A 15,483-nucleotide genomic window follows, 5' to 3' on the forward strand; every position below is an offset into this window, starting at 1 on the left:
TCCAAGCCCAGGCATTGAACCCAGGTCGCTTCCATCTCCCGCATTGGCAGTCAGATCCCTTACCACTAGTGCCCCCCACGCTGTGAGTTCTCCCAGTTCCTCAGTCTCTTATTGACCTGTCCTCTCTCCTGGAAGCGTTCCTCCTAGGAGTCTTGCAGGAGTCTTAAACCTAAACCTGTGACATGTGGGGACTCCCGTAGCCCTGTCTTCTTCCCAACACCTAAATGACTGAACCTCCCAGCCCCCGGCTCAGAGCTTTCCCTTCCAGCTGTGCCCAAGAAACACCTCTACTTTCCAAATCCAGTTGCCCTTCAAGGATATCAGAAGTCTCACTGTGTCTCCAAATTCCCATGCTGAAGTCCTCTGAATGCCACGTCATCTGGAGGTGGTCTTTACAAGGGATCAAGAGAAACGTGGTCCTTGGAGTGGGCCCTAATCCATTATGACTGTTAACCTTATGAAAATGGGGGATTAGGAGACACTTAAACGTCTGGAGAGGACACCCTGTCGACGTGGAGATGGCTATCTAAAGCCTAGGAGAGCCCTGGAACACAGGCTTCCCTCAGGGCGCTCAGAGGAACCGTACCTGCTGACACCTTGACCTCAACATCTAAGCTGCCCTGTGAAAGAATAAATGTGTGTTGTTGATACACGAGTTTGTGGTTCTTTGTTATGGTGGCCCTGGGCCTTGAAGACTTAAGAGAAGGCCATGGAGGTGCTGGGCTGAGAGAGGCTGTTGCCTCAGCAAGGAGGCTGGCCAGGCTGCGAGCGACAAGCCCTGTGGGGCAGGCCAGGGCAGGGAGACACCTGCCACTTTGCTTTGGATCAAGGGGACCCCAGAGGGCTCAGCGCCCAGACGGCCTTCATTCTCTCCTGAAGGCCCCAGTCTGTGTGCCAGGCAGCCCAGGCCACTCCTGTCAACAACTGTGCCAAGCTGTTTGGGTCTTTAGGGATGGGCCCCACCGTCCACCCCGGGACGCTGAACCCCAGCCTGCCTCTGTGGGCCCTCTGTGATTTTTGTCACCCTGTCCTCCTTCTGTGACATCCCAAGCAACCCACTTTGCTGGGGAACCCCACATCAGCCCTGAGACCACCCCTGGTCACCGTGCCCCAGGTCCTGGGTGACATCACTGCTCACACATAGATGATGCTCCACAGGCAGACCCCATGCACCTTCTTTCTGGTCAGCACCCTGGAACCAGAACTGCCCACTTTCAGGGGGACACCCTCCTGCACCTGGAACACCTCTCCCCTCTTCCACACCTGAGCCCCTGCCGTCCACTCGGGAGCTGCTTGGCTCCCATCAGCTCATGCTGGTGGGAAGACAGTGGACTGTCCCCCTCTCAGTCTGGGGTCACTGCTTCGTCATCGTTCCTGGGTGATGTGTGGGTCTGACCTGGGCCACCTATTGACCGCCCCCCACCCCAGCTCATCACAGAATTCAGGATCTAAATCAGTGCCGGATTCTCTTCTTTTGTGGAGAAGGCTATGGCACCCCACTCCAGTACTCTTGCCTGTAAAATCCCATGGACCGAGGAGCCTGGTAGGCTGCAGTCCATGGGGTGGCAAAGAGTCCGACACGACTGAGGGACTTCACTTTTACTTTCCACTTTCCTGCATTGGAGAGGGAAATGGCAACCCACTCCAGTGTTCTTACCTGGAGAATCCCAGGGATGGGGGAGCCTGGTGGGCTGCCGTCTATGGAGTCGCACAGAGTCGGACAGGACTGAAGCGACTTAGCAGCAGTAGCAGGGTCCCGGTGGTGGCGGGCTAGCGCGGGGCACGCGCAGCGCGGCCTACCCGGCCCCCGCCCCGCTCGCAGGCCCGCAGTTCTCGTCGTTCCAGGACCGGCTGCAAGAGGGCTCCGCACGCCCGCTCACCGAGCCGGGGCTGCCCCCCGGGGCGGAGGTGGACGCCGTGTCTCCTGGCGGCTCAACGAGAAGACCTACCTGATCCGGGGGCGGCAGTACTGGCGGTAGGAGGAGGCGGCGGCGCGCCCGGACCCCGGCTACCCGCGCGATCAGAGCCTCTGGGAGGGCGCGCTGCCGGCCCCCGACGATGTCACCGTCAGCAACAGGGGTGGGAGAGCTCGCGCACCCGGGGGGCCGGGCCTTGGGGGCCCAGTGGCCGTGGGGTGGTGGGGCCTGCAGAGCCCGGCGTGGGCGGAGAAGCGGTGCGGAGAGAGGGGTTTGGAGGGTGGGCAGGCGTGCACCAGCCCCTCAAACCTCTCCCTCCCCGCAGGTGACACCTACTTCTTCAAGGGCCTCCACTACTGGCGCTTCCCCAAGGGCAGCATCAGAGCCGAGCCAGACTCCCCCCAACCCATGGGTCCCAAGTTCCTGGACTGCCCCGCCCCCACTGTGGGCCCTCGGGCCCCCAGACCCCCCAGAGCGACCCTTAAGCCAGAGACTGCGACTGTCAATGTGGGATCAGTCCGGCTGCGGGGCGTCCTTCAGTGCCCCTCCTGCCTCTTCTGTCCCTGCTGGTGGGGGGCCTGGCCTCCCCCTGAAGGGAACCTGCGGCTGTATGGAAGGGATCGGATCTCCCACCGGGCCCCCTCGGGTGGTGGCTGTGGGAAGTCTGTCCCAGGGGTGGGTCTCAGCCAGGATGCAGCTGGGGATGCAGGTGGACCTAAATCCAGGAGGGCAGAGACACAGGGCCAGCCCTGGCACTGAATGTCCTGACTGCCGCCTCCTGGGCCTTCCTTCCTCCCCTGTCCCTGGCCATGACCCCGCAGGACTCTCCTTTTCCCGGAACACCTGGCCTTTCCCGGAGCTCAGGTGGCTGAATTCCTGCAGCCCGCCCCGCCTGCCAACAGCAGCTGTCCCAAGTGCTTGGCTCTTTACAGGACAGCCCCACTCCCCCTTGCTGAGCAGGCTCTCCAGCCTCTGGTCTAAGGTTTCTCATCCTGTCATCCCCTCACGAAGTGCCAATCGAAGCACATTGGTGGGGTCCCAAACCCAGCTCTGTGACCACCCCTGAGCATGTCCCAAGTCCGGGGTGACATCCATGGTTCACATGGGTGTCACATGAGCATCACGTGGGTGATTCTCCTGAGACGGCCCCTGTGGCCCATCCTTGGTTCTAATCAGCACGCTGGTAACCAGCACTGCCCACATTCAGTACGACACCCTCCTGCTCCTAAAACACCTCTCCCACCTCCTCACCTGAGCCTCTGCCACCCCCTCCAGAACCGCTTGGCTCCCATCAGCTCGATGTTGGTGGGAAGAAAGTGGACTGGTCCACTCTCAGTCTGGGGTCACTGTCTCCTCAGTGCCCCTGGGTGACAAGTGGATGGAACCTGGCCACCGCAATGACCTCCCTCCCCACTGAATTCAGGATCTAAATGAATGCCTCTGGAACTCTGCTTCTGGAATAGTCCACACAAGATAATCCAGGAAGGGAGTTCCCTGGTGGTCCAGTGGTTAGAATCTGGTGCTCTCATTGTCGTGGCCTGAGTTAAATTTCTAGTCCCAGAACTCAAATCCTTCAAGCCGATCGGTGTGGTCCAAGAAAAAGAGAGAATGACCTAGGGAACTTGAAAAATGCAGATTCCATGGCTTCACTGTGAATCCTCACTCTGGGTCTGGGGCCAGGAATCTGCATTTGAACAAACTGGGTGGTTGATGTGGGGGTGGGCTGGGGGTGGCCCCGATCTGCAAGGGACCAGGGCCAGCAGCTGCCATCTCAGGTCTCTGTCTTCTGACTTGTGCGTCCCCTCCGTGTTCTCCACCCAGGAGCCAACCTCTTCCTGTGTTTACAGATTCCACTCACGGCCTGGGTGAGAGAGGTTCACCCCCATGGCTGGAGTCACATACCCACCATTTCTTATGTGCCACCAGCCTCAGCGGGCCCACAGTGCAGCCCAGAGGTGACCCAGGGGCATGGAGCCCAGCGTGGTCACAACCAGGCCAGAGGGAGGATGACAGCCCGGTGTCTTCAACCAGCCAGGGATCTGGATGTTTAAAGGCACCAGAAGCCATCTGGGCCTCTGTCAGGACCCTTTCTAAGTATGAGGAGGAGGAAACTTGTCTTCAAAAAGTTTATCAGCCCTGAAGCAGGACAATAAAAATAACAGGAGAGAAAACCCTTCATTTGCTCGGAGCAGTGATGGAGCCCCAAGGCGAAGTTTGGTGGCAGGAACGTGACAGACCCGAATCACTGTTTTCCAGAAGAGGCTGGAATCCAGCATTGATGGGGGACAGGGTGGCTGAGGATGAGCTGGGGGGCAACCAAGAGTTGGTTGGAGGTGCCCAGAGAGGGATGTCCCATGTGACACCTGAGGCTCCTTTCGCTGTGACAATGGACACTTGTCCAGCCTCTCAGACGTCATGAAGTCAGGGTCGCAAACATGCCACATGGTATTGAATTATGTTTTTTAAAGAATGGGAAGGAAATGATACAAAGTTTTAAAATATAAACACTTAAAACTTTTGTATTTCAAAGGGCAACACGAGAAAAGTAAAAAGACAACCCACAGAATGGGGACCAAAAGTTGCAAATGATTCATGTGGTCAGGGCATGGAGCCGGAAAACATTTACTACTCTTGTGTGTGGTTGTGCATGCTCAATGCTGTCTCTGTGGCCCCATAGACTGTAGCCCCCCAGGCTCCTCTGTCCATGGGGTTTTCCAGGCAAGAGTATTGGAGAGGGTTGCCATGTCCTCCTCCCAAGGATCTTCCCTGACCCACAGATTGAACCTGGTTTTCAGCATTGCAGTCAGATTCTTTACCGCTGAGCTACCGGGGAAGCCTGGGGAAAGAGGCTACTGGTACCTCAACAAGTTAAAAACAGACTTAGGAATTGCCTGATGCTGGACCGTGGAGGATGATGGCTTAGGGTGCAGAATGGTTTCTGGAGATGATAAAAGTGTTCTGAAATTGATGGTGGTGATGGTTGAGTAGTACTGTGCATTAAATTAGGCCCTTTCCTGGGTGAATTGTATGATATGTGAATTACATCTCACTAAAACTCTATAAAGAAAAGCGTTCAGTCCTCAGTGAGACATGAAATGCCTTTCTGGAGGTGGCCTTCCTGAGACAGATGTGGCGGTGCCCAGTGTCACATCACCGGAGATCAAACCTGGAAATGAGGCGGGCAAATGAAGCAAGTGAAAGCCGCTCAGCTGTGTGACTCTTTGCAACCCTATGGACTATGCAGTCCATGGAATTCTCTGGGCCATGATAGTGGAGTGGGTTCCTTTCTCCAGGGGGATCTTTCCGACCCAGGGATTGAACCCAGGTCTCCTGCATTGCAGGCAGATTCCCTACCCTCTGAGCCACCAGGGAAGCCTGCAGCCAAAGCAAGAGCCACTCTATTGTCTCCCTCCCACCCTGGAGTTCTGAGCTGGCTCAGGGAAGGATCTGGACTTCCTGGGTGTGGGAAGGGACTTTCAGACAACTGAACTGGCTCCTAAGGGGCAGGGGGTGCCGGCTGGGGTCTGGTGCACTCAAGAGAGACTTTCCCTGAGGAGCAGGATTCATAGGTTGTCCCCGTGGGGTGCACACGGGTGGCCCATCAGGAGCCTGGTTCCTCTTTAAGGATATTAGACACTGAATAGTGTTCCCCTAAATTCACACAGTGAAGTCCTAACCAGCAGCGCCTGGAGGGGGTTCTTTACAGGGAATCAAGTGAGCATGAGGTCTTTAGGGTGGGCCCTAATCCATTATGACTGGTGACCTTAGGAAAATGGGGAATTAGGAGACATATACATGTGTAGGGAGGGCACCATGCAGACCTGGAGACAGCTGTCTACACATCTAGGAGAGAAGCCTGGAACACATGCTTCCCTCAGGGCTCTCAGAGCAACCGCTGCCTGCTGACGCCTTGATTTCAATTTCGAGGCTCCACTGTGAGAGTAAATGTGTGTTGCTGAGACCGGGGTCTGTAGCTCTTTGTTATGGCAGCCCTGGGTCTCTAAGACAGATGCTAGGCCATGGCTGTGAGGGGTTGTGGTCTCAGGGGGAGGTGGGCCATGCTGGGAGAGTCAAGCCCTGTGGGGCTGGCCAGGGCCAGGGAGACCCCTGCCATGGTGACTGAGGACCGGGGGCCCGAGCAGGGCTCAGGAGACCCTGGTGAGCGGGGCCCAGACAGCCAGCAAGGTTCCCTTCTGCCCCTTCTGAGGGACACATCCTGTGGGTGAGGCACACAGGCCCGGCCCTGCCCTGGATGCCAGGGCCCCGGGGAGAGTCTCCACCTCAGGGCCCCTGCAGGTCTTGTGCCTTCCTGAGGGTAGGGCAGCTCCAGAATGTGGAGTGGAGTGGGGTGCAGTCTGTTCGAGGGCCCTGGTCAGCTCCCCCCAAATCTTCCTCAAACTATTGTCTCAAGTCTGGACTTTACCCTGTCCCTCCCTGTGCTCGACCCGATGGTGAAGGGAGGTGGCCCAAGCTGGGCTCAGAGATCCCAACCCAGGTCAGAGAGGAAGGGCCCTGACCCCTGGACCCTGAGTGTAAGGCACACGCCCTCCCCACCCCGCCCCTCAGACCTCTGGCCCCTTGTCATCCCTTCCTTCGGACTCCTGCCCTCCCCCCTCTGTTTCTGCTTCTATTTCTATCTCAGTTTCTGTCTCAAACACACCCAGCTGCCCCTGCCCCCTCCCCAGCAGGGCTCCACCCTCTCTGCCCCTCCCTGGCCAGCTCTTAAGTTGCTGGGGCTCAGCGGGCAGTGGGGCAGTGCTCAGCTGGAGCTCTGGCTGCAGGATCTCAGGTGAGGGACTCTGGGGACCCCGGCATGGGGATGGGGGAGACCTGCAGGCGGAGGACCCTCCAGGGTGGTGGGCGAGCCCGCTTCTCTGAAGCACTTTCCACCCCCCACCTCTTCCTCCATCAGGTCCCTTCGGGAGGACCCTAAGCCACCATGTGCTTCGCTAAGGTGAGTGACGACAAGAGATGTGGGGAGAGTGGGCCTGGAGTCTCCTTTGCCGTCTGTCCCCGCTCCCACCAGCTCAGCCCCAGCCCTGCTGACTGCTCTGTGCACAGCAGCCTCTGTCCCAACCTCCCTGGGTCCTGGGGTGGCCACAGGGGAAAATGAAAGTGTGAGTCGCTCAGTGATGTCCAACTCTTTGGGAACCTGGGGACTGTAGCCCACCAGGCTCCCCTGTCCATGGGCTTCTCCAGGCAGATACTGGAGCGGGTTGCCATTTCCTTCCCACTGGGGAAGCAGAGGGTCAAAACATGGGACCCGGGCCATCAAAGCACCCCATCTCACAATGACCCTGGTCAAACACTCTGCTGTCACCATCCTGAAATTTTGGATAATTGTTGACAAGCACGCTCCAGTTTCCTGTTGCTCTGAGCCCTTTCCTTATGTGGCAGGTCCTGATGTGGGGTTGAGGCTCCTGCTGGGAGGTTGGTTTGGGGGGCAGCTCAGTGTGGGGGCCTTTGGGACCGAGGAAGGAGCAATGGACCAGGGAGTGAGTGTAGGAATTAGAGTCGTCATGCTCGTGGGGGAGCCAGACGTGGAGCGTCTGCAGTCTCCTAGGAATCAGCTATCCTCGGGCTCCTTCTAATGCTTATTCCTATTTATTGAATTTCTTTTGTCTCTGAGCGATCTTAGTTGCAGCATGTGGGGTCTAGTTGGCTGGCCAGCATTTTCAGAGAAAAGCTGAAAACATTTCTCTCAGGGCCTGGATCAGTAGCCGAGCCACACTGAGCTCAGAGTCTACTCTTTCCCTTTGGAGTGCCCTCCGCCCTCTGTACAACTCCCTCATCTCAGTTCTGACGGTGACAAGATGCTCAGGAGCTCCAGGCCATGGAACACCAGTATCTGGCAGTGGTCAGCGTGGCTGGCCGAGGTTGAGCGGCCAAGCCCAGTGAGAGGATGCGGGCAGAGAGTGTCCCCACGGCCCCGTGAGGTGTTTCCTTGCCCAGTTGTGTGTGATGCTGGGCTGACAGGATGGGCCCCCCGGACAAGGGTGTGCAGACGGAGCTCTGCATGCGCTGTGAGCCCCACTGACCACCCAGGGCCAGGAGGGCAGTGGGGACCCACCAGATGCCCGCCGTTAGGTGGAGTCTCCCAGGGGTCGGTGGGGCGCCTCCCACCTCCATGACTCATCAAGGGTCTGGAGTGGAAGGTCCTGGGGGCCGGGGGTCTTCAGGGTCAGAGGTCTGAAGACTGGCCACTGTCACCCTCAGAGCCTCAGACCCGAGAGGACAGTGCCAGGTCCTCCCTGGTCAGCTCTCAGCAGGACCACGGAGGGCTAGGCATCTGGGAAACAGGTTGACCTGCCTACTCCAGGGCAAGGGTCCTCCTTTGGTCAGTGTCCGTGTGTGTGTGTGTGTGTGTGTGTGTAGAACAGGTCTCGGTGGTTACAAGGACAGAACCTGAGTTTCACTGTTACCTCCACAGGGAGTCCCATATGACCAGGCTTCTCTGAGGTCCATAATGGTAAGAGGCTCATCCCCATGAATAGCTAGGGTCTCGGGAGGCCTGGGTCTTCGAGGTGAAGCCGAGTCGATCTGGCCCACTTGAGACCCAGCAGGGAGAAGGACGGAGATTCTTTTACTCAAGTCCATCTCTGTTCACAGCACAAACGGGTGGATGATTTCTGTGATAAGATGGGAAATGAACCAGAAGAAGCACAGGTGGGTCAGTGTGCCCCACCCTCAACCCTCCCCAGTTTGAGGGCGGTAGGTGGGTTCACAGTCACAGTGATGATGAGGGTCACAGCTCAGCACCCAGTCCTTACACTGGACAAACGCATACCTGTGTGGCAGGGGAGTGCACAGGGAGGGGATACGGAGGCCCAGGGATGCTGAGGGCGGCGTCCAGACCACAGGGCAACAGGGCAGGGCAGGGATGCCAGAGCATGGCCCTCGGGTTGAGGGTTAGTTATTGGGGTAACTGGGCAGAGAAGAGAACTTGTGGGGCTTGGGATTCAGGGTGAAAGTGAGAGAGGGTGGGGGTGTTTTAAATACAATATTTTTTCCCCACCAGATGGAGGCAGCCCTAGATGAGACGGAGGTGAGTTTGGACCTTGCCCCATGCTCAGCGTAGTCCTCAGAGTTGGATCAGCCAGGGTATGGGGTCTGGGGCCCTGGCTCCCGTCAGACTCACCTGGATGCACGGGAGGCCAGTGGGGACCACTGACCTCAGCAGGGAGGCAGGAGTGCAGACTGCACACTTCCTCTCCCCAGGAGGGACTCAGCGAGGACATCTGTGAATTCATAGAAGATCACATTCAAGAGAACCTTCCCGTGAGTTGGAGCCACTGTCTCAGCGCCTTCCTTCCTTCCCCTCCCCACTGGTCTCTCTTGTCCTTGGGGCTGCTGTGTGTGCCCAGAGCTCCCTGGAGTGGGGGATGAAGGGGGGGTCCCTGAAATCTCAGGTGGTGCAGCCTTGCGGGCATCAGCCTCCCCACTCAGCACATGGTGGCCAGAGCCCTGGACTGAGCTTCCTGCTATGAGCCCCGTGGGCCTGGTGCTGGGTTCAGAGGCCAACCACCTGCAGGCAGGTACAACCAAGCACCAGGGTTCGTTCTTCAAGGGGAACCGAGGGGCCAGGCCCAGTCTCTGGGAGAAGTGCTCATGTCTGCTGAGCTGTTGGCCTGAAGGCAGGCAGTTTGGGTTGGGCTGGGCTGGGCTTCTGAGCCCCAGACTCTTACAAGGGCTGGGAGGCCTCGGTCAGGTCAGGACCAGGGTCTGCCTCTCCCAGGGCAGGTCCTTGAAAGGCCCCCATCCATGCAGGAATCCCTGCAGGAGTCCAGTCCCTTGCTTCAGGAAGCACGGCAAGGAGTACGCCGCAGAATCCAGAGACCTTCAGTCTCTGCCCGTCTGGAGGTCCAGAATCCGGAAGAGAGCATCTGGGCCAGAGCCCTGGGGAGGTTCCAAGTAATTCTGCAGAGTCTCCAGCAGCGGTGTTGGGATGCGCTCACCTGGCTGCGGGAGAAGGCGGTGACCTTCCTGGAGGCCATCTGCAGTGTGGTGAAGGCCGTCTTGGGAGTGCTGACGGATTTCTGCTCCTCTGTGGGGCAGCTCTTCGGAAACCTCATCCAGGTCTAGGAGCCGCAGGTGGTTCTGGAGGAACTCCTCCTCATCTAGGAGGCCCTGCACCATCCCCTTCCCAGAAACCATCTTGTGAAGCGACCTTTGCACTCCTGCTCACCCTTGACCCATCCTTTAACTGCCCTCACCTCCTGTCTTGCAGAGACGACACCACAGCATCAGGCCAGGTTTCCCTTCTCCAGGTCTGACCTGTCTGTCAGGGACGGGGATGCTCTGCTGACCCAGGGATGTGGGAGAGGCTTGGAAGCCCGGAGGCGCCAAGGACCAAGGTGCCTTCCGTGGGTCAGCATGCCTCTGTGCCTCTGCCTGTCGCTCCAAACCATGTCAGATGGGGCGCTGAGCTGATCCTCAGCGAGGGGGACCCCTGAGGGCCGGCTGTGGGTCTCGCAGGAGGAGTCAGTGGTGGACCCTGACCCTGACGTTAGCGTCTTAGTGCCCTCATCATCCTAAGTGACCCAGCTTGCTGTCAGCTGAGGCCCCAGCAGGGCAGGAGACCTGGAGGAAGGCTCTCCCTGTCTCCTGGGCCTGCGCCTTCCTGTCTGAGGAGGACAGCAGCCTGTCTGGGAGTTCCTTGTGGCAGAGCTCCATTCCGGCCACACCCTTCCCCCTTCACTTCCAGGGGGTCCCTCTGACAGGCCTGACTCTGGAAGGCCTACCTCTGGCCTGAGTTCCCTGCTTCAAGGAGGCGCCCACTGCCAGGCCCTGAGCAGCCTTGGCTTCCTGGCCCCGTCCCTGGCTCACCTCCCCATCAGTATGCAAGTCTCCTGTGCTAAACCAGCTCTTGACTATTTCCTTTATTTCTTTTTACATAATGACCTTACATCTGATATACTACTTCTCACGATAGTGAGGTTCCTCAGTTGGTATAAGGAATAAGGTTTTTTTTTGTTTAACATTAAATTTCTTCCCTGTTTCAACGTCAATATGAGTTTGTTTTTTGTTGTTGTTTTTAGATTAAATCTTTTCTCCATTTCAATGTAAGTTACATGAAATACATTTTCTAAACATTCCCCCTCCCAAAGAAATGTTTCAGTTTTTGACCAATGATATGTGATTTGTGCATGGACAATATAAACTCAGGAGGTAACAGAACAAAATCCAATAAAAATATGGAGGAAAGAGTCCTCCAAGGTGCAGGAGGGAGTGATGTGAATGGAATAGGTGCAATTTCCAGGGATTCTGGGCACAAGTTTCTTCCTTCCTATGGAGAATTCTGAAACAATGAAATATTACTTATGTGAATATCAGTCATCTCACTTCTTGGACCTTTTAACCAGCACATGCAAGTTATAGACAGCAGTTTTCAGTGGGTTATTTGCTGTAAAGCAGATGTTTTGTACTCCATTTAGCATAGGATAGCCATTTGAAACCCTTAGGTGGTATTTCATGGGATAACAAAGGTCCATCTAGTCAAGGCTATGGTTTTTCCTGTGGTCATGTATGGATGTGAGAGTTGGACTGTGAAGAAGGCTGAGTGCCGAAGAATTGATGCTTTTGAACTGTGGTGTTGGAGAAGACTCTTGAGAGTCCCTTGGACTGCAGGGAGATCCAACCAGTCCATTCTGAAGGAGATCACGCCTGGGATTTCTTTGGAAGGAATGATGCTAAAGCTGAAATTCCAGTACTTTGGCCACCTCATGCGAGGAGTTGACTCATTGGAAAAGACTCTGATGCTGGGAGGGATTGGGGGCAGGAGGAGAAGGGGACGACAGAGGATGAGATGGCTGGATGGTATCACTGACTCGATCGACGTGAGTCTGAGTGCACTCTGGGAGTTGGTGATGGACAGGGAGGCCTGCTTTCTGCGATTGATGGGGTCGGAAAGAGTCGGACACGACTGAGCGACTGATCTGATCTGATCTGATCTGGTGAACTCTGGTCTTTTATGCTTCAGCTCAGAAAGAATTCAGGGAGAGGCGAAAGGAGCCTGGCAGCCTTCAGTTCACGAGTGGCACAGTCAGACACAACTGAGGACCTAAGGCTCTCACTGACCTGTCAGACCCCGTCTCATCTGCAGGACGCTGCTCTGCATCTCCTCGCCTGCGCAATAGTCCTTGGCTGGGGGCCAAGCTCCTCTCTCTCCTGTTGGGGTCTCTGCACATGCTGCTCCTTTTGCCTGGGATGCCCTCCTTTTTCTCCGGGGCAGCCCTGCCCCTCTATTTCAAGCCAGGTCTCCTAACGCCCCACCACATTCCCTGGCACGTGGGTGGGCTCAGGAAATAATCACGCCTTGATATGCTGTGAGTGCTGTCGCTCTGTCGTGTTCGCCTCTGCAGCCCCACGGACTGTGGCCCACCAGGTCCCTCATCCATGGGATTTCCTAGGCAAGGATACTGGAGTAGGGTGTCATTTCCTTTTCCAGGGATCTTCCGAGCCCTGGCATTGAACCCAGGTCCCTTGCATCTCCTTCATTAGCAGTCAGATACCTTACCATTAATGACCCCCATGCTGTGGGTTCTCCCAGTTCCTCAGTCTCTTAGCTGACCTGTCCTCTCTCCTGGAAACATTCTTCCCAGGAGTCTTGCAGGAGTCTTAAACCTAAACCTGTGACATGTGGGGACTCCCGTATCCCTGTCTTCCTCCCAACACCTAAACGACTGAACCTTCCAGCCCCAGGCTCAGAGCTTTCCCTTCCAGCTGTGCCCAAGAAACACCTCTACTTTCCAAATCCAGTTGTCCTTCAAGGATATCAGAAGTCACACTGTGTCTCCAGATTCCTATGCCGAAGTCCTCTGAATGCCACGTCATCTGGAGGTGGTCTTTACAAGGGATCAAGGTGAACGTGGTCCTTGGGGTGGGCCCTAATTCATTATGACTGGTGACCTTATGAAAATGGGGGATTAGGAGACACATACATGTCTGGAGAGGATTCCGTGTCAATGTAGAGATGGCTATCTAAAGCCTAGGAGAGACCTGGAACACAGGCTTCCCTCAGGGCTCTCAGAGGAACCATACCTGCTGACACCTTGACCTCCACTTCTAGGCTCCCCTGTGAGAGAATAAATGTGTGTTGTTGATATATGGGTCTGTGGTTCTTTGTTATGGTGGTCCTGGGCCTGGAAGACTTATGAGAAGGCCATGGAGGTGCTGGGCTGAGAGAGGCTGTTGCCTCAGCAAGGAGGCTGGCCAGGCTGGGAGCGACAAGCCCTGTGGGGCAGGCCAGGGCAGGGAGACACCTGCCACTTCGCCTTGGATCAAGGGGACCCCAGAGGGCTCAGCGCCCAGACGGCCTTCATTCTCTCCTGAAGGCCCCAGTCTGTGTGCCAGGCAGCCCAGGCCACTCCTGTCAACAACTGTGCCAAGCTGTTTGGGTCTTTAGGGACAGGCCCCACCGTCCATCCCGGGATGCTGAACCCCAGCCCTGCCTCTCTGGGCCCTCTGTGATGTTTGTCACCCTGTCCTCCTTCTGTGACATCCCAAGCAACCCACATTGCTGGGGACCCCACATCAGCCCTGAGACCACCCCTGGTCACCGTGCCCCAAGTCCTGGGTGACATCACTGCTCACACATAGATGATGCTCCACAGTTGGCCCCGTGCACCTTCTTTCCGGTCAGCACCCTGGAACCAGAATTGCCACTTTCAGGGGGACACCCTCCTGCACCTGGACCCCTCCCTGCTCCTCCACACCTGAGCCCCTGCCGTGCTCTCAGGAGCTGCTTGGCTCCCATCAGCTCATGCTGGTGGGAAGACAGTGGACTGGCCCCCTCTCAGTCTGGGGTCACGACTTCCTCATCGTTCCTGGGTGATGAGTGGGTGGAACCTGAGCCACCTCATTGACCTCTGCCCACCCCAGACTCGTCACAGAATTCAGGATCTAAAAACCAGTGACTCTGCAAATCTGCTTCGGGAATATTCCACACAGGATGACTCAAGAAGGGAATTGCCTGGTGGTCCACTGGTTAGAATCAGGTGCTTTCACTGTCATGGCCTGGGTTAAATTTCTAGTCCCAGAAGTAAGATCCCTCAAGTCGCTTGATCTTGCCGGAAAAAAAAAAAAAAAAACACACACACAGAGAGAGAGCATGACCCTGGAGACTGAAAATGCAGATTCCATGTCCTCATCTGAATCTACACTCTGAGGTCTGGGGACAGGAATCTGCATTTTAACAAACTGGGTGGTGGGGCGGGGCGTGGTCTTCCTGGGCAAGGGAGCTGGGCCAGCACCTGCATCTCTTTGTCTTGTGGCTTTTCTGTGTCTCTGCCAAGTTCTCTAACCTCTTCCTGTGTTTACTGAGCCCAGCTCATCGGCTGGGTTAGAGAGGTTCACCCCCCATGGGTGGAGTCACATACCCACCATTTCTTAATGTGCCACCAGCCTCAGCGGGCCCACAGTGCTGCAAGAGCTGACCCAGGGACATGGAGCCCAGCGTGGTCATGACCAGGCCAGAAGGAGGATGACAGCCCGGTGTCTTCAACCAGCCAGCCACCTGGGAATTCAAAGGCACCAGAAGCCATCTGGGCCTCTGTCAGGACCCTTTCTAAGTACGAGGAGGAGGAAACTTGTCTTCAAAAAGCTTGTCAGCCCCAAAGCAGGACAGTAAAAATAACAGGAGAGAAAACCCTCATTTCCTTGAAGCAGTGATGGAGCCAGGCTGAAGTTTGGTGGCAGGAACGTGACAGACCCGAATCACTGTTTTCCAGAAGAGGCTGGAATCCAGCATTGACGGGGGACAGGGTGGCTGAGGATGAGCTGGGGGGCAACCAAGAGTTGGTTGGAGGCGCCCAGAGAGGGATGTCCCATGTGATATCTGAGGCTCCTTTCGCTGAGACAATGGATACTTCTCCAGCCTCTCACTTCATGACGTCTGCTTCACAAAATGCCACATCGCACTGAATTATGTTTTTTAAAGAATGGGAAGTAAATGATATAAATTATTAAAATATAAGCACTTAAAACTTTTGTATTTCAAAGGGAAACACCGGAAAAGTAAGAAGACAACCGATAGAATGGGGAAGAAAATTTGCAAATGATTCATGTGGTAAGGGCATGGAGCCAGAAAACATTTACTACTCTTGCGTGTGGTCGTGCATGCTCAATGCTGTCTCCGTGGCCCCATAGACTGTAGCCCCCTAGGCTCCTCTGTCCATGTGGTTTTCCAGGCAAGAGTATTAGAGTGGGTTGCCATGTCTTCCTCCCAGGGATCTTCCCTGACCCACGGATTGAAGCTGGTTTTCAGCATTGCAGGCAGATTCTTTACTGCTGAGCTACCAGGAAAGCCTGGGGAAATAGTCTAGTGGTACCCCAAAAAGTTAAAAACAGACTTAGGGATTGCCTGGTGGTGGGCCCTGGAGGCTTAAGGGTGCAGTATGGTTTCTGGAGATGATAAAAGTATTGTGAAATTGATGGTGGTGGTGGTTGAGTAGTACTGTGCATTAAATTAGGCCCTTTCCTGGGTGAATTGTATGATATGTGAATTACATCTCACTAAAACTCTATAAAGAAAAGGGTTCAGCCCAACGTGAGACATGAAATGCCTTTC

General features: G+C 55.9%; 1 protein-coding gene across 3 annotated transcripts; it reads left to right on the forward strand.

Moving 5' to 3' along the window:
* The first annotated feature begins 6,632 nt into the window (after positions 1-6,632).
* On the forward strand, positions 6,633-10,924 carry LOC109578672 (interleukin-32-like). Of its 3 annotated transcripts, none has more exons than XM_070779522.1 (7): positions 6,633-6,705; positions 6,829-6,870; positions 8,347-8,385; positions 8,526-8,582; positions 8,935-8,961; positions 9,135-9,194; positions 9,657-10,924. In XM_070779522.1, the coding sequence occupies exons 2-7, from the start codon at positions 6,856-6,858 to the stop codon at positions 9,996-9,998; spliced, it is 540 nt and encodes a 179-aa protein (XP_070635623.1). In that variant the 5' UTR covers positions 6,633-6,705; positions 6,829-6,855; the 3' UTR covers positions 9,999-10,924. The 3 variants fall into 3 exon arrangements, with proteins under 3 accessions (XP_070635623.1, XP_070635625.1, XP_070635624.1); XM_070779524.1 differs by having other exon boundaries at positions 6,634-6,705; positions 9,696-10,924; XM_070779523.1 differs by having other exon boundaries at positions 6,636-6,705; positions 9,684-10,924.
* Positions 10,925-15,483: the final 4,559 nt, after the last annotated feature.

This window comes from Bos indicus, chromosome 25 (genome assembly GCF_029378745.1).
Source record: "Bos indicus isolate NIAB-ARS_2022 breed Sahiwal x Tharparkar chromosome 25, NIAB-ARS_B.indTharparkar_mat_pri_1.0, whole genome shotgun sequence".
Classification (NCBI taxonomy): Eukaryota; Metazoa; Chordata; class Mammalia; order Artiodactyla; family Bovidae; genus Bos; species Bos indicus.